Below are 17860 nucleotides of genomic sequence, written 5' to 3'. Positions count from 1 at the left end.
ACGAGAATACTCTTAAAGAAAACCCTGTCCAAGGGTTGGTCGACTAGAGATACAGGAACATGTCTACTTATACTACAAAGTATCTAAAAAAGATTCTTAAATTACTTCCTCCTCTCATTCTAAGTCCCCTTTTCCGTTAATCTTTTTTATCAATCACTCTCACTAAGAGTCATGTCTAATCAAAGTTCACCAAAACGCGGAATTAGATATTCTTGTCATTTTTTTGCATGGAAACCTATGAATTGAAAAACGATAGGAGAAATCTCAAGAACTTTTAATTGTCCTTTTTAGCGCGGATCTTCTTCCTTGTTTGAAGGAAACATGAAAATGGCGTCAAAGAGGTCTCGTTTGCGAAACTTTTCTTCGATCTGGGTATACCAAATCGTTTCAAACTTTACAACGTGAATGCTGAGGCTATGTGAAAGGCCCTGACATCCATGGAATTAAATTGTATATAAAAAAATTAAAAATACCTATATATAAATTTTGTAAAAATTGATTTGACACTTCATGGGCGCCAGGACTTTCCTTGTAGCTTCCTTATTCACGTTGAAACGATTTGGTACACCCAGTTCGAAGCATAAGTTTTACACATGATTAAGCTTTCAGGTGCCACTTTCACATCCACTTAAGTTTACACGATTGATTAGAAGTGCACATAGGAAGATGCGCAACGACAGGACACGAGTTGGTGTTATCTAAAAGTCAGAAGGAAATTACGTGGTGGAATTTGACACATTTGAACAAGGACTCGAAGGATCTCTATATGAATTTTAGACTTAAAGTAGCGATATGTATCCGACCAAATTGGTCGTCGATGCCCTTATCCTTTTTATCACCTCGCCGTTACATGGTCCTGACCTCGAGCCCTTTTTCTTTCATTAGCTCTGCTGGCGAGAGACTGGACCCTTTGAAAGCCGGCTTTGATTTCCCTGCAAAGCAGATCACGAGGCTTACGAGAAAATCCGCCGATTCGCAGGCGAGTCGTCGTGGCAATATTTACAGAGACTCGAGGTGGAGTCGTCCTTTTCCTGGCTCGGACTTCCGGTAGATTTGAAGGACGAATCGCTCCCCCGACCGAAAGACCTTACGACGTGTCCTACGCAGAAATGCGTAGATGTTGAGAAATCATCCCTAGATTCTACAAACCTTGTTGAAACATTCAGAATATCATTTCCAACGCTAAACAGACTCGATAACTAAATATCTCCCACATATTTCAAGGCTCACTCGAAGGACACTTTTCGCGGCAGCAAGAAGTCCGTGCATTAATAATTAGACACCAATGGTCCCAGTAGAGTTCCAGCGATTACAATATTATCCCGACGGGATTTTAACACAAATATTTACAGTGTATATTTTAGGAACAATCGACACAGCCGCGACGTTAGGGTCCCATGATCAGTTCCTAGTCATCGAGCACTCAAAAAAAGGTCCAGTTAAAAGAACCAGAATTCCAATTACTTCGCCTAGATAAGACTGTTAAACATGCCCTTACTATATTTCTGGTTAAAAGAACCAGACATTACCAGGATGCGTTAATGCCTCTAGTAAATCCAGAGAGAACTTCTGGGCAGAGGAACATGAACTTTCCAGCAGAAATTTATCCAGTAATTTAGGAATCTAAAGATAGCCAGAATTTTCTGGTGACATTATTCGAACTTCCCCATAAATGACACCTACAAATCTTTTAATCAGGCACATTCAGTGACATCAAACGGACCTCTTTTCTGAGTGAGGGATGGTCCCAAGTCGAACCGTATAAATTTCTACACGTTCGCTATAATTTCCGAAAACGAGTTCGCGACGCTGAAGAGTGATCCGCAGATCTCGCCGATCACGACATTTTACGCCGTTGTTTCGAAGAATTCCTGCCTCCCATCAGGTTCTACGTGATCCCGTTCTTCGACGTAGGTCTGGTGAACAATAACGCCCGACAACGACGGCCTTCTTGCTGATGCGCGAAAGATGAAGGGATTACCATTTAAGATGACAACAGGTGTAGCTGCTGGAGTGGGCAGGTACGAGGAGCTCCTATGTTGGGCCATGACCAGCTCCTTCGTGTTTTTCTCAGGTTTCATCAGCACTATGTAGACTTTTGGGAAAAACAAGCAACCCAGTTGCACCAGACCGCTCAAGGAAAGCGATACAGCAAGAGTGACCACCCTGATGGCGTTGCTGGTCGAGGCCAGATACAATGGGACGAAGGCTAGCCATAGAATCATGGTGGTGTAATTGGTGAAAGCTATGTGCCGAGTCTCGTTGAACCCTTCTGGACACTTCCTGGTCTTCACTGCGTAGACACTGCAGACCACTGGAAAGGTACTTTATATATGTCTAGCCCTGTCCAGGATGTCGCAAAACTCTTGTCGTTAATCCCTGACCTATGAGGATGAAAGGGTAGATCAGGCCAACCATGTAGGAAGTGTCGTCCAATCCTTGACAGATCCTCAGTCTCGTGTCTCTCGTCGGGAACGAATGGGATACCGAAGGAGGGACCTGCATCAACCATGCACCGTTGATAAGGACTTCTACAAAGGTTAACACTCCGGTGATGAGCAGCTGAGATTTTGGACTGGTGTACCTGAAAAATGATTTTGGTTGAATTTGAATTTTGGTATATCGTGGTACCGGTGGTGATAGAAGGCTACCTAGGACTTTTACGAGTTACCTGGGTTTATGGGGACTGTGCGTGGTGTTGTTGAATATCCTATGGATCCTGTTCGTCTTTGTGACCAGAGCTGCGTAGCAAAGCGTGTAGCAAAGGCCGATTCCGAACCTGGTAATCGCGCAGGTACAGGTGTTGGGCTTGGCGACTATGGCGAATGTCATCAAAAATGACACCAAGGTGCCAAGGAGTAGTAATGATGACAGTTCTCGACCTGAAGCCTTGATGACGGGAGTCTCGCTGTATATCCAGAAAACTGACAGGACGAATATCGTCACCAGGATCCCTGTGACGAAGGATCACATGAGACTTTCTTGAATTATATGATTTTAATATCTATGGATTGTGGGAAATTGTGAAGAAGATTGGATACTACTATTAGCGCCTGCCATGGTGGCTATGGTACATTAACTTCATATATGAGATTTTAATTTATAAGGATTATGGAAAATTATGAAGAGGATTAGATACCACTACTGGCGACCGTCATGGTGGCTATGGCCCATGGGTTGGAGTAGTCGAGAAACTCTTCAGGAATGGGATGGCACATTCTCCGATCTATGGTCGGCACGAAGCCACGATCGCAATCCTCGCATCTGTGGTTGTCCATTTTGTACTGATACATGCCGCAATTTCGACATTTCCAGCAACAAGGATCCTGTTTCTCTCTAACCTTCACTTGATCTGGTTGGCAAGGCTGGGCGCAAGTAGAATTTGGAAAAAATTCACGACCACCCTCGACCTGACTCCTGTACTTCATGGCCTTGTTCACCACGTGAAGGACCGGGGTGCCGTTCTCATTTTCTGAAAAACGCATTTTTGTTTGAACTTCTTCTTGCAATTGGTGCCGACCTAAAGTATGAACGAGCATACTCACGGGTGTAATTGCCGATGACGATCCAGTGATAGGAACCATCTGGATGCTTTTGATAATTTAAAACGGAGTACCTAGGCGGTCCATCCACATTCTTGACGAATCTGAACTTTTGTCCGGCTTCGTCTGACAATATAAATAAATGATTAAAATCCATTGGGAGTATGCCAGGGAATTTAAGGGGGTCATACCTTTAAACGTGACATTCGACAGGAACCTCGACAAGGTCTCACCATCGATATGCCTTATCGCAGGACATATTCCTTGAGCTCCATTTCCACATTTCTCGACATGTAGATCATGCAATGCCTGAGCTACTGCGTACACGGCATCTCTGACAAAGTGTATAAACCTTTGTTGTTTATAACCATAACTAACGTCGATCTTCCGGTAAGGATTCAGACACTCGTCATCCGAAGTTTCGTCTGCAGGCTGAAAAGGGAATACGACGTCACCATGATATTAATTGGTACTAATAGTAATTTAATAAATTATAAAATAATAATGCAACCTCAGAAGTCCGATGATTATCTGCGGTGATATTCCTCATCCCACATCTATGGTATTCCATCCAGAATTCCCTAAACCAAGGATTAACCTTCTCATGGCGGAGATCAAGTGAAGTGAAGTACTCGTCGAAGCCCGACAATTGTCGAGATAGAGGTTGAACTGCAATTGCTCCTTCGAGGACTACCATTTCCTGGTCTTTGTTATTTCCAGGATTTAAAAATTCTCTGTGATTAGCCGTCGACCAGGCATCACTTCCGATCCAGACAAATCGTGTCCCAACTCCCATTCTTCTCGCTGCTTTTAACACTCGCAGGGTCGTAGATTTTTCAGCAAACAGGACCACGACTGAAAGCAAAACCATTTTTAAACATCTTCTACTTACCTTCAACTTAAAATTATGGAATATGTAACGTTGTACCGAAACATTTTTCTGCATGGAATAACTTACCCAGATAGAAATTCATGATCATCATATGACTTGGACAATCGATTTACAAACAATTTGTGGACCATTTGCTGCATGAAATGTCTTCAATATATGTACGCATGTTACACAATAAATTTCAATAAAAATCTGCCGTAAATTTGTCACGCCATGGCTCAAATATCAGTTACAGACGCTGCAATTGTTTATCAGGAATGCGTGAGATAAATTTAGCTGCACATGTGCGTACATACATTGAGACACTGCATGTACTTAAATTTGTTTCATATTTAAGTATTTTTGGTCCGTCATTGTGTACTGCAGACATGAGTTCCAAATGAGGACTCATAAGCACACCCTCACGACTCATTTCATGATCTTTTATGAGACAAACTAGATGGAAATTTCGCATTTCGTCTATCTGGGTATTCATTTCTCTCGTAACAATGAAATTAATTCATTTAGCAGGAAATTGACACTAAAATGCCTACCTCGAACATCCGTCTGACTCGCAATAGTACGAATGACATTGTCATAATCTTCTGCAGCAAAATGCTCCTCGTCGATTCTTTGCGGTGCACTGAAGCAGACGGAATAATTGTTCGCCAATGAAACCAGGGTTTCATATCCGTGATTGCCGTATTCCGTGTCGGAATACACAACAGAGACGTAGGTCCATTGGAAGTATCTGAAATAAAATCGAATTTAATTAAATTCAATCAGTTCACGTTAAATTAAATCCATTCACAAGGTCCAGCAACCATTGCTTGATATATCGGATTCATCCTCGAATCGATTCGTATTAATTCGTATCCCGAATTAATTCGTATAAAAGAAAGGGCGAGAAAAAGATGTCGGGAATCTTCCAACGATGCACACCGAAGGAGCTTACACTAAACAGTGATTCGAATGAAAATGGAAATTGTGGTAATGCTCGCGAAAGAAGCCGCAGAGACCTCGGGAAATGGCCGCGTAAACGAGGAGGAAAGTATTCCTTGAAAGCGAGGCGGTTAAAACGTTAAGGGAATTGAATTTTCCGGCATTCTTACTGCCACTGTGCGGAACTCTACTCAAGGTAAAAAGGCGAGAAAAAGCGGCGCCGATTAAAACTTTCCCTCGAAGTTTCCTTAATAGTCTACGACGACGGCCTCGTTAAGTTCATTACCGATTATTTTCCGAAATCCTTGACAAGTGGGCAGAGAAACGCGGCCTTTGAAAGGGAGTTCCTGAATGGCGGAGGAAGAATGAGGAATACTTTTTTCCTTTTCTTACTGGACCTTTTACCAATTTTTGTTTTGTTCACCTGAGGATTTCTAACATCGCGTGCGCCTGGTTTATGTCGCTGGGCACAGTTCGGAAGAAATGGGGAAATCGCTCCTTGTTGCTTAGAGATGGACTGGTCGCCATGTAGGATATCTGTGGGACTGAGAAAAGTCTCAGCATCGAGGCAACCTGGAAAGAATACGAGACATGAGAACAAGGAATAAATTCGGATAATGACTGGGAACTATATAGCCAAAAAAATATGATCATATTATCATTTCTGTTACGAAGAAAATATCGTAAATTCGACAACGACGCCAATACCCTAGTAGCACAAAATATTTGTCCTATATTTTCTATATATTTAACGAATATCGTACATTTTGTAAATATTTAGCAGACATTTGAAATATCTGCAAAACGTTTACTTTAGAATATTATCTATATAATGTTTATATAATATTAGCTCCATGTGTTTTCATAATATAATTATTGAAACTAAATATGTTATTGAGATTTTCAACAAATATTTCAAATATCTTCGAATGAAATCTATAAGAAATCTTAAAAAATCTGTCGCTTGAGATATTTAGCAAAGATTTCAAAGAAATATTTAGAAATTATTCTACGCTACTAGAGTAAGCTGGTAAAAATTTACGCTCTCGATAAAAAGATCTCGAATCTGAAAAGAAAATCTCGAATGCACCCGCTTTGAACGAATTTTTATCTTTACATGTACTTTAGGAGGACGAGGAATATTCTTATAATTTCGGCAGCGGAAAAATATATCGTAAATTCGATAACGGCACTAATAAAGCTGGTATACATTTACAACCGATATGAAAATCTCTAATCGGAAAATGCATCCGTCCTTTTCGATTTCACATTTTTATATGTTTTTTAGGATGGGAATAGTCTACTAGATCGCGATTCTCGGATATAGGTCTATAGGTATCATGAAAGACTCTTCTCAGAGGTTTCCGGATAAAGAAAGTTGGGAGATAAAAGACAAGAAGAGAAAAATAAGGAAGAATCGACGCCTTCTTCAGGAGTACGAGGAGGATTGGTCGTCCCCTTTTCTTTTTTTTAATCGAGCTCGAACGAGCTCCTGGAGTGATCTCGTAAAGATCCAATAGATATCAACTCGGGAATGGTATACCCTATAGATGCAGTGGTTCTCACGGTCGGAGATAAAGTCTTTTTTAAGAAAAGCTCTCTCCGGATTTTTCAAAAATTAACAGCGAGAAAATCGAGGCCATCACTCGATAAATCTCTCGATTTAAGGGAACAGAGAAAACTTTTCTCCTCATTCTTTTTAACGAAAATCGATGCCGGAATTTGTCCACGATCGAGTAAACTCACCTGTACGGTTACAGAACTAGATTGAGCTGCCAAAACTGCGACCACTTTGTCGAAACCTCCTCCAAAAAATCTCGGAACGCTGCCATCCGAACACTGAAATTCTTGTTCATGGAACTCGTTCACATGGGCGATAAAACCTGAACATTGAAGAAATATGCAGTGAGCCTTTTCCGAATAGTAAATTAGGTCATTTTTCACCTCGAGAGGCCCTTGGAAAATGTCCCTAGTAGCAGAAAATATTTGTCCTATATTTTCTATATATTTAACGAACATCGTACATTTTATATTTAGCAGACATTTGAAATATCTGCAAAACGTTTACTTTAGAATGTTAGCTCTATAATATTTATATAATATTAGCTCCATGTGTTTTCATAATATTTTTCTACCAGATATTTAAAATCAAAATCACACGTTTCGCTCCCATAATGAAACATCGGAACGATAATTTTACGAAAATTTCTTGTGTTTTTTTATACCAAATAAAGTGTCCGATAATAATCGTGAAGTAAAAGAAATGTAGTTTTATTATATGTTCATAAATTAAAAGATATAATTCTATGTATGTTTATAAATTATTGAAACTAAATATGTCATTGAGATTTCCAACAAATATTTCAGATATCTTCGAATGAAATTTACAGGAAATCTTTAAAAATCTGTCGCTTGAGATATTTAGCAAAGATTACAAACAAATATTTAGAAATTATTCTATGCTACTAGGGGTACCATTGAAATTGATTTTCGTTGTCAAACGCGAATTTAATTCGTGAAATATCCTTTTTCTTCTAGAAAGGGAAGGATAGAAAGAGACTCTGGAGACCTTTGACAAAGTTCAAAGCTTGTTTCAGGGCGTAATTGGAGTTGTCGCAGGAATCGAAGGCAAGGACACCGAGTCGAATTCCAGGCAGTATGTCGGGGTCCTGATTTATCTGTTGAAGTGTGTATAGCATCGCTTCCAGGGGTTGAATCCCATCCTCCAGCTGTAAAAGAAAAATAGGCTCGAAATCTCGGTATAAATACGACACGGGATACGATCAATTTCCCGCTGAAAGCCAGGAACTCGTTTTTTGCGGATTTCCGTCAGTTGGCAGCGAACCAATTCTTCAGAAGTTGTGGGCAGGACATTTCAGAAATCCTGAGGCTCGATTAGCAAAGGAGGGAAATCTTTAAACAAAGGGAGGTAGAAAAAGAAAATTCACCTCCCTCGATTATAAATTTATGAAATAGAGATCCCGCCCGAATACAAAAGAATATATACAAGAATAACGTCTCCTTCGTATAAAAACAACAGAAAATTTATCCCCCGCAAGCTTTCATCTCGGTATATACGTCACCTGAATTTTTCCGCAGCTCTCGCCGTTACTGCCCTTCTTGTGAACCGGAAATAAAGCACCCAACATAATGTCGCCGGTTATGTTGAGATACATCCCTGCATTTGCCAGAGAACACAGGGTGACGAACAACAACCCCAAGGCGTACGTCATCCTCTGCAAGAAGAACAGAGAGCTTAAGCCATTTCCTCCACTTTCTGAGAAAAAGTTGCACCGACCAGGTGGAAACAATGCCTACAGAAAGTCCCCAAAAAGTGTCAGAAAAAAAGAAATAAAAAAGAAACACCGCCTTACTTCACATTTTCCTCCATTTTACGAGAAAATTGCACCGACCTAAATGATGCATCGAGGTCACAGAAATGTCTCGGAAGATCAATTTTTTTTTTCTTACAACCCTCAGACTTTTTTCCTCTGCTCTGATATCAAAATTGCAGTCGCTGCAAGGGCGGGTAACAAAAAAAGAAGAAGGAGGTTGTCTCGAAGTATCGGCACTCAGTATTAATAGCGACATCGAGATATATTCGCCATTCGAGATGTTTGGTCAGCCGGGAAATTGCGACCGGCTGATCGTCAGCTGCATCCACAAGATGCGGCGCTTTCAATGCTCTTTTCTTTCTTTTCCCCTCTTTTCCCATCCAGGTGACGAATGCATCGGATGCACTCGCGAGCTTTGCATTGCTCGCCGAGGGTAGACGCGAAAGACGAGCGAAATGCAAACACGGTTAAGAAGAAAGGCCTCGAAATCCAATTCGAAAAAGCTCGGAGGGAAACCGTGTTATATGCAGGCCAACTCGGCTACGTGGAATCGCAAACAGAAGTCAGCTTGCAGAATGGCCCTGCATTCGTTCTTGCAGTTTCGCCGCACGAATTCCGGGTCTTGCTGAGCTTTCGGCGAAAATGGTGAGATTCAACGTCAGCTCGTCAAAAATAGCGTCGTTCCATGAAACAAGTTCTTATTCAGCGGATTTTCTTTCGAGATAACTCCCCGTTTAAAGAAAACGGCCTAGAAGGCGACATAAGCGAAGTTTCGTTGAAAGAAATGTATTTCTCGAACCTTAAGAAATATCTTGAGATTCTTGAACGACTTAATGTCGTTATTCATCAAGACAATTGATATACAATGAAACTGCCTATTTATTAGTCTTGCCTTGAATTTTCTCCCCTACTTGCGGTTTTATTTTCAATTATCTCGCGCTTCATTTGTGTTTTCTTCGTCCTGGCTGGTCTTGGCCACGTCTGGAGAGAACTTTACGTCTAGCAGTGCAGTAAACCACGAAAGGAGCTTTTCCACGGCGGGGGAACTTTACAGGGAACTAGCAAAAAAATAAAGGTAGGTTCAAAATGGCGAAAAAAAAATCAAAATGGACGTCGAAAAATCGAGGCCGTCGCCCTGTTTCCTTCCGGCAGATTTCAGCTACGAGCTTTTGCGATACGCGCGACGTATCGCGAAAAGGACCAGCCAGGCTCGCAAAGATAAAATCTCGTTAAAAAGATACAGGGGAAAATAAAATAGAAAACCAGAGACGCGATCAATAGTCGATACATCGATAATCCGGCGTAGAGGCCGGGAAAAAGCTCGCAGACGTGCGCGACTGTGCGGTTTCCGCGTTAATTCCGCAACTTACTTTTATCATAATCACGTTTGCATGTCTTTTGGGGGAGCTCTCGACTCGAGCTTTTCTTTTCCGTATGAATAAAACATTTTTTAAGCAAAAAGTGGGAATATGGGCGACATATCGTGGTCGCCTGGAGGGGTACGTCAAACCGCTTGGTCTACATTTTCGAGACATTGTTGCCGGCTAATCAACCCCGAAGAGAATGAGCTTGCGAACTCCGTTAGTTTCACGTCTATCTCGCTATTGGACACTTGAAGTTTCGTACTTGTTACCCCTGAGGACGAGCACTGGGACAACGTTTAAATTGGATCGGCTGTCTGCACGGCGTGAGCTCTAAACTTTGCTGACGCCGCGCTTCTTGCGAATGCGCAAACTTTCGGCCCTTGGAGACGAAGAGGGAAAAGTCGGACAGAGGGGAACTTGAAGAAGACAATCGACGCCCTGGGATGACACTTTTAGATTTTCAGACTCAGCGAAAATATCTTGGCATGCCAAGAACCACCAAAGGGCGTCCGACGTCTCCCAAAATTGATGTATATAAAGCTGGAATTGCCACTCTAGCACAATTCAATAAAATTTCTTGCAAAATTTATTGCTAATTCATTGCTATTTTATTGCACGAGAAACAAATTTTTTGCTCTTATACTTTTCCGAAAAATGGTGGCGATGTCAGCTTTATATAACGCTAGCACTGCCACAATAAAAAATAATTATTAAGTAAATGTTCATCGATGAATTATATACAAGAATTTATTGCTAATTAATTGCTCGTAGAAAAACCAAATTTCAATTTTTTTCCTCACCCCTAACGGGGTGAATCGCCACCCCTAGTGATGATCGCAGGACAGAAACATGAAAAACATGGGAGAATCGAACTATTTCTTCACGTGGGAATTAATTGCTAATTAATTGCTCAGGGAAGAACCTAATTTCGAATTTTTTGCACAACCCCTAAGGTGGTAGGCCAGCCCCGCCTATGTCACCCCAGCATGGCCATTTTTCGGAAAAGTATAAGAGCAAAAAATTTGTTTCTTGTACAATAAAATAGCAATGAATTAGCAAGACATTTTATTGAATTGTGCTAAAGTGGCAATTCCAGCTTTATATACATCCAAAATTGGGTGGATCGGTTTCCGCAATATGGCGTCGTCAGGGCCCATCGAGGCCTGTCTTAATTGGATTCCTTTGTCGAATTTCTTCGAGTCCCCGAGGAATTCGAGAAACGACGGTGACGAATTGACATTCCTTCACGAGGTGAAAGGATGGAGATAATAAATATAGGATGAGAAGAAATGAACCAAGATTAATGATTAATGCATAAAAAAGAAAATCGTGATTCTGATCATTTGTAGTAATTTCTGAGACACTCGAAGAGGGGTCTAATTATCGGGTCAATAGCTAGAGAATTTATATTTATGAAATCATAATTATTTGGTACATAATGTGTCTATTTCCAGCGTCGACGGTGAAGGGAAAAGGGGGATTGAACGATCAATTCGCTTGTTTCAATTTTAAAACTCACGAACGGAGACTGCCAACCAATCGATCTGAAAGGTTTAATCTTGAACCTGAAATAAAACGCTGTTCTCCACTCCGCCACTATTTCACTCTCATCCATGATGAATTACTCCAGAGGATCCCGAGATTCGCTCTCGACGTGCACGCGATAGTACAGCTACATATCGAAACAATTTCGATTATTTGATCAGGAACTCCGGGAGTTCGAAAACCCCTGAGAGTTAATACAATCCTGGGAAATGTGCAGTCTCCTTTATTGAAGAATTGCACCTCTCTGACGAAATGCGCAGTTTACGCTAGAAACTCAATTTGCAGTCCTTCGGGGAGTTGATAACGAGATCGAGTAATTAGTAACGAATTATCTTAACAGGAACCGTCGTCGGGAATCGCAACTTCCGAGGTCGACATATAAAGTCCTGCATCTTCAAACTTCCCCGTAGTTTCATCGTTACCCAATTATCCAGCGTCGTTCTAGACGAGCTAATTAGTCGACAACATTTTTTTTCCGTAAAAAGAGAATTTTTAGAAAAATATCTGTTACTCATCCAGGACCTCGGGATGCATATGATTGTTGAAAATGAGAGGAATTTTTTTTGTGAGGGCTTTCAGCTGATTTCGAGTCTGCTAAAGTGTCGACAAGGAGTCTATCGCACGTGTCTCGATAGGAATATATTGCTGAGAATTTTAAAAAAAACTTCTAGCTGATTTCGAGTGTGGTAAAGAGTCGACAAGGAATCTATCGCACGTGTTCCGATAGGGTCGAGCACAATTGACCACCACGACCACGCCCTGGACAAACATTTTTTGGAAAAGTCAACAGAACAGCCTCGAACATCGACCCGCAGCTGGTGGGGACCGAATGTCACCGAGCGACTCGTGGAAAACGATTTTCCGCTCGATAACAGGTCCTGAACGTGTTCTAAACGGGCACCGCCGACCCTCCTTCACTCGACTAAATTAGTTCTCTGTCTATCGTGTCAGAACACTCCAACGAGCAGTGGTTGTCGTGTCAAACGCAATCTGTGATACATCAGAACGGTCCCAAACCAGTCCTAGACACCAGCATCGCAATTTCGCGTCAACTAGCGTGTACAATAATTGATAATAATTCCCGAAAGCCCTTAAAAAATCCGGCAACGTCCCAAAGGGTAATTAACACATCCTGTGATACATCGAAAAGATCTCAAACCACTCCCAGAGAATTTCGAGTCGACTAGTTCCGCTTCGAATAATTTAAACTAATTCGTGATAATTCCTAATAATTCATGAAAATTTTCACAAAACCCGGCAATTTTTTAACCGATAATTGCGACCGTCATTTCTTGGGTCACAGGAGCGGCATAATTTCCTCATAATTATTTATAAATTCATAAATAATTCAGTGTATCAACCCGAGTAAACGATACACCAGCGATCGAATTCAGAACGCGTGAAATCTCTTGATACTACACCGCCCTAATTGATATAGAATTACGCTCGCCACTAATGACAACGCGGGAATATGCGAGACAATTCCCGAGTAATTGGCCGAAATTACCTAGTGATAGATCCGGCCGAAATTCGGGGCCGATCCTATTTATCACGCTTATTCTCCCTGTGAACACATTTAGAGGCGAAGTAAGAGATACTGTGCGGCTCGGGGGAAATATCCTGAAGCATTAACATTCACCAGCGGTGCAGCGGAAACTGCGGTTCCTCCTTCTGTAAAAGGAACAGCAAAAGGACTCGTCCCGTCTGGCTTTGAATTTTAATTTTCTCCTCCGGACTTTCCTCAGCCCTTATTATTTATCGGAAGTGGAAATGAAGAAATACGTCACGTAAAAAAAGAAAAGTGCACCTGACATCGATCCATACTTCGGATCTTATAAATATAAATATTCTTTGCGAGTTTACTTTTAAGCTAATTGCGCGGTGCAGTAAACTCGCCGAAAGTGTGATAAGAAATACTAATAGCGGCTCAACAATGCAGTGTTACTTCGCTGCAAGGAATATTTCGAATTTTTTTACAGGTTTATCCGGGAAATTCAGTTTCAACAAGAACGATTCGATGATAAATATGAATTTTGTGTACACTTTTAAGGTGAAGTGAAACACGTCGAGGAACTTGATCGACGTCGATAAAGAAGATATTTCTAAATGTCTACGTTGCCCACGTTCGTGTTTATATCGACAGCTGGGTCGAATTATATTGGATATTGTACCAAATGGCATGCTCCACCTGTCGTTTTCGTACAATAAATATCAAGAAATCGAAGTGAAACTCCAGAAATCCTCTGGATTCATGCTTTCTGGAGCCCTAATTGACTGCAAAGGGACCCCCTGAGCCATCTGTGATTTCCAGGTCAATTAAATTTTCACTCCAAGACCTCGTATTACCATTGTTTTGGCATAGAAGCACATACAACACTTTTTTTGCCTTTATCAGGTTCAAATGCGAGTTTCTCGATTACCAGAGTGTTCTAAATTGTCGTAAAATTGTCCTGACCCTTTCGTTTCTCATACCCGACCCTTCGATAATTGTATATTGATCGAAATATGAGAGCTCGCCGCCATTTTGGTTCTGGTCTGGGACAAGTTAATAAATTTTTTCCAAAAATCCAAATTTTGAATGTGTCAGGACAATTCTTAGATGTTCAGGAGTGATGTGTCAAAGTTTCGGACAGTTTGGTCTAATACCCTTAAAAAAAAAGTGTTGTATTCGAGTTGACTGATTTGAAGGGGGTTTCACTTTACCTTAAGGGCTTTATAATTCAACATTTCTTTTTCTTTTATGGATCGGTTGTTGCGCTGTATCTTATGGTAGGTTTCGCCTTATTTTACATGGGTCACGGGGGGCTATTTTGAGACTATTGTATTAAAGACGCCGTAGGTCTCCATCGACCGACCACGAGTCACATCTCCAGGCTGACCTTTACGTTGCACGATCTACTTACGGCCGTCCCCCTGCGCGCTCTAGGCTGACCCAAACTATCCGTCATCCCTGCGAATAATCACGTAAAAACAAACTTTCGCTCGATTATTCCCTACTGACATAACGACACCAGCTAATAAGCTCACACTGTTGTTTGCCCAGCCGTGATCGAAGTATACATTCCCCTTAAGGTGATATGAAAGAGTTATTATACACCGGGAGGTCCACGCAACGTGTTCACCGTTATAACGTCCAAAATATGCGTTGCACGAAAAAATGTTATATACAAAAGTTACATAGTTTAAAGGGGTGCACTACGTGGGGCATCAACTTTTTTTATAGGTCGAGGCGTTTCGAAGATTCGAAGGACAACTTTGTTTTTTTAAACAGAATACTATATTTTTTATAGCAAAATATGGTAGAGTATCGAATTCTGAGTTTTTTTGCCTTTATCCCGTTCAAATACGAGTTTATCGATTACCAGAGTGTTCTAAATTGTCGTAAAATTGTCCTGACCCTTTCGCTTCTCATATCAGCCTTCGATAATTGTATATTGATCGAAATATGAGAGTTCGACGCCATTTTGGTTCTGGTCTGGGTTGAGTTAAAAAATTTTTTTCAAAAATCCAAATTTTGAACGTGTCAGGACAATTCTTAGATGATCAGGAGTAATGTGTCAAAGTTTCGGACAGTTTGGTCTAATACCCTTAAAATAAAGTGTTGTATTCGAATCGACTGATTTGAGAGGGGTTTCACTTCACCTTAAAGGAGAAATTAAATGCGGTTTACAGGGAGGGCGTAAACCGTTCTCAAGTCGATCGGCAGCAAATGGAAATGGGTCGAACCATGCGCGGCTGGTTTTGACGGACAGGTGTTCCCATTGTTATTCAATCGAGCTCCAACGGCCGTTAATATGTATGTACCGAGAATGCGGTTCGAAACGCACAACGAGAACGAGGACAGACATCGAGAGCGAAGCTTCGATTTTCCGATTAACCGCTGAGAAGAGACTTTCGAGATAGAGGAAAGCTCCGCTCTATTTTTCCAGCCTCTGCACATTTTCTCTCTCTGTACTCCGAGATATCGCGACAGGAAGTTTCAAGTTCCCTTTTCACGACCTGTTCGGTCAAGGGGCTGGAAGCTCGACGGTAATTAAGGGCCTGCCTTTTTCCCTCGTCTCTTTTAGAAAAAGGAGATTTTCCCGGGGCTAAGGTGAAGAGGGTGGAGGTATCGGGGTGTACGGATTCAGACATTGGGAGAAAAGATGGTCTCAAATGGTTCTGCTGGAGATGGGATGCTGGGAGGGAGACTGAAGTATCTGGGAAGTTATGGAGAAAAGGGAGAATTAATTGCACGCCTTAAATTGCGGCCAAGAAAATCATTAGGATTATTAAGCTTTATGGATATTTCCAGGTGGAAATTCAGGGTATTAAGTAAAACACGGAGATTTTATGTACGCTGGTCAAATCTTGAAATTCAGGTAAGTCAGTTCTAAGCTAGACGATGGAATTTATGTCAGGAGAAATTATTTCAAGAAATTATCTTTTCTAGGTCGCCAAAATTTAAGCGTTCCTCGCGCTCTATTTCGTTCAAAGGATTGAAGCTTGGTAATTAAGAAAGAAATCGATGGAGAATCTGGGGAGGAAGGCGAGAACAAAGGCACATATTTAATGAAACGTTAGGCTTGAATTCTATATCAATTATTATTAGTATTATTAAAGGATTTTGCCAGAAATTGCGAAAAAGAAAAAATACCTTGTCCATGGTTGTGATGTTTTACATGATGTTAAAATAATCCTGTTCATCCAGGTGTGCAGGAAAATGAAATTCACGTTATACGGAATTATTTTAGGAAATTGTTGCTTCTAGGGCCGTCGAAATTGGGGTGTCGTTTCTCGCGCTCTACTTCGTGTGATCAAAGGGTTAAAGCTCGGCGGATAATTAAGAAGCTGCCACTTTGGCTCGTCTTTTCGAGGGGAGAAAAGTCGTCGAAGAATCGCCAGAATAAGAGGAAGAGCATCACCGAGACGCGGAAATGGTATCGAGAAGTACGCTGCGAAGTGCGAAGAGAAATGCGAGCTGTTGGGAAAAATGGATGTCGAGGTGGTTCCGGAGTCGAAGACAAATGGCGGAAGAGGTAGAAAAATAGAAGGAGGGAAGAAAAATTAATGAGGTGGACCTGAAGAAACCGATCGAAGTGACGGGTACGAAACGATAATAAAGTGTCTCCACGAGGGTGTCGATAAGCCCAATAATTCCGCCGATAATTAATTGAGCACGTATATCCATTTTTTATTTAAGTCGTCTGGAAACTCGGGGAACGTTTCTCGTTACGGCGAGAAAAAAGAGAGATCTCGTTAAACCGGGTAAATTAATCCCTGGATGGAGGACAATGTATCGATTTGCAAAAAGAAATTCGCTTCGTCGTTTTGCATCGTCCTCGTTCTTTTTCTCCTGTTCGTTTCAATAGCGTCGCGACGTCGAATTTCGTGCTCTTCGTGTCTTCTATTTCGTTCAATCAAGAGGATGGAAACTTGGGGGGTAACTAAGAAGCAGCCTCATATTTTTGAGAGCGGAAAAGCAACTAAAAGGAACGAGTCAGAGAAGGGTTAATCCGGAAGCTGTGGGAAAATAGCGTATAAACAATTATTATAAAAGTATTGCCCAGCAGCTGCAGCCTATCTCTGAGAGCGGTCCGATAATTACGAGAGTAATTGCTCGCGCATGCCTTTGCCTGGTCTCCGTAAGACCTCGTTTACCAAATCTCGAATTGAGCAAAAGGAATTTAATAAAAAAAGGGAAAATTAAACCACTCCCTCAGATCAACTCCATCAAGTCAAGTGCATCGTGCTCGAATTAAAAAAAGACCCTTTGTTTCGATTACCTCGGCTGATTGGATTTAATTAATTATTCCCCTCGTCCTACATTCATCCCGAGAACACTACGACCGCTTAATAAGGTCTACTATTACTCAAACGCTTATTAACGTTAAATCAAAATTGGCTGAAAAATATAATCATTGGAACTTAATAACGAGTACCCCGATATTCAATGCTCATGTTATACGAAAATTGGGTTAAAAGTGTATGAATGGAAAATTAATAATAAATACACCGACCTTGGATCGCGCTCGCATGGCGATCCTCGCTAGTCGGCCGGTTTGCCGGAAGCCATTTTTAGTGAGCTTTGAAATTGATGATCTATCTGATATTGATAACAGTCGCACCAGGGCTGATAACGCCCATGATCTTCCGGAAGGCCGACTCTTTCGATGTCTTTCTATTTTTTCTTTCTCGTTTCCTTCTTGGATCACTTTTCACGTGCTATTACCACGGACGCCGCTTCGCGGGCTCGTTATCAGTCGCCCTTATCACTGCAGC

The 17860-nt window shown here is 41.3% G+C and overlaps 1 protein-coding gene across 1 annotated transcript; it reads right to left on the bottom strand.

The window, feature by feature from the left end:
- Window positions 1-697: 697 nt before the first annotated feature.
- Window positions 698-17660, bottom strand: LOC105699949 (metabotropic glutamate receptor 3). Its single transcript, XM_023434918.1, has 14 exons — window positions 17599-17660; window positions 8439-8591; window positions 7925-8084; window positions 7102-7238; window positions 5780-5928; window positions 4968-5164; window positions 4043-4397; window positions 3734-3960; window positions 3546-3668; window positions 3140-3472; window positions 2672-2954; window positions 2385-2584; window positions 1982-2314; window positions 698-1099 (listed from the first exon to the last, which is right to left on the bottom strand). Exons 1-14 carry the CDS (start codon window positions 17614-17616, stop codon window positions 954-956), a joined length of 2814 nt encoding a protein of 937 aa, XP_023290686.1. The 5' UTR covers window positions 17617-17660; the 3' UTR covers window positions 698-953.
- Window positions 17661-17860: the final 200 nt, after the last annotated feature.

Source organism: Orussus abietinus, unplaced genomic scaffold (assembly GCF_000612105.2).
Source record: "Orussus abietinus isolate OABI.00-Male unplaced genomic scaffold, Oabi_2.0 scaffold61, whole genome shotgun sequence".
Classification (NCBI taxonomy): Eukaryota; Metazoa; Arthropoda; class Insecta; order Hymenoptera; family Orussidae; genus Orussus; species Orussus abietinus.
Note: the sequence above shows the minus strand (reverse complement) of the source record. Positions and strands in the feature narration are given on the sequence as shown.

Coding starts and splice junctions, on each gene's coding strand:
- LOC105699949 (XM_023434918.1), bottom strand. Junction 2,955..3,139: donor CATGACGGTCGCCAGTAGTG/GTATCTAATCCT, acceptor CCTTCGTCACAG/GGATCCTGGTGACGATATTC. Junction 1,100..1,981: donor ACCTGTTGTCATCTTAAATG/GTAATCCCTTCA, acceptor ATTTCTGCGTAG/GACACGTCGTAAGGTCTTTC.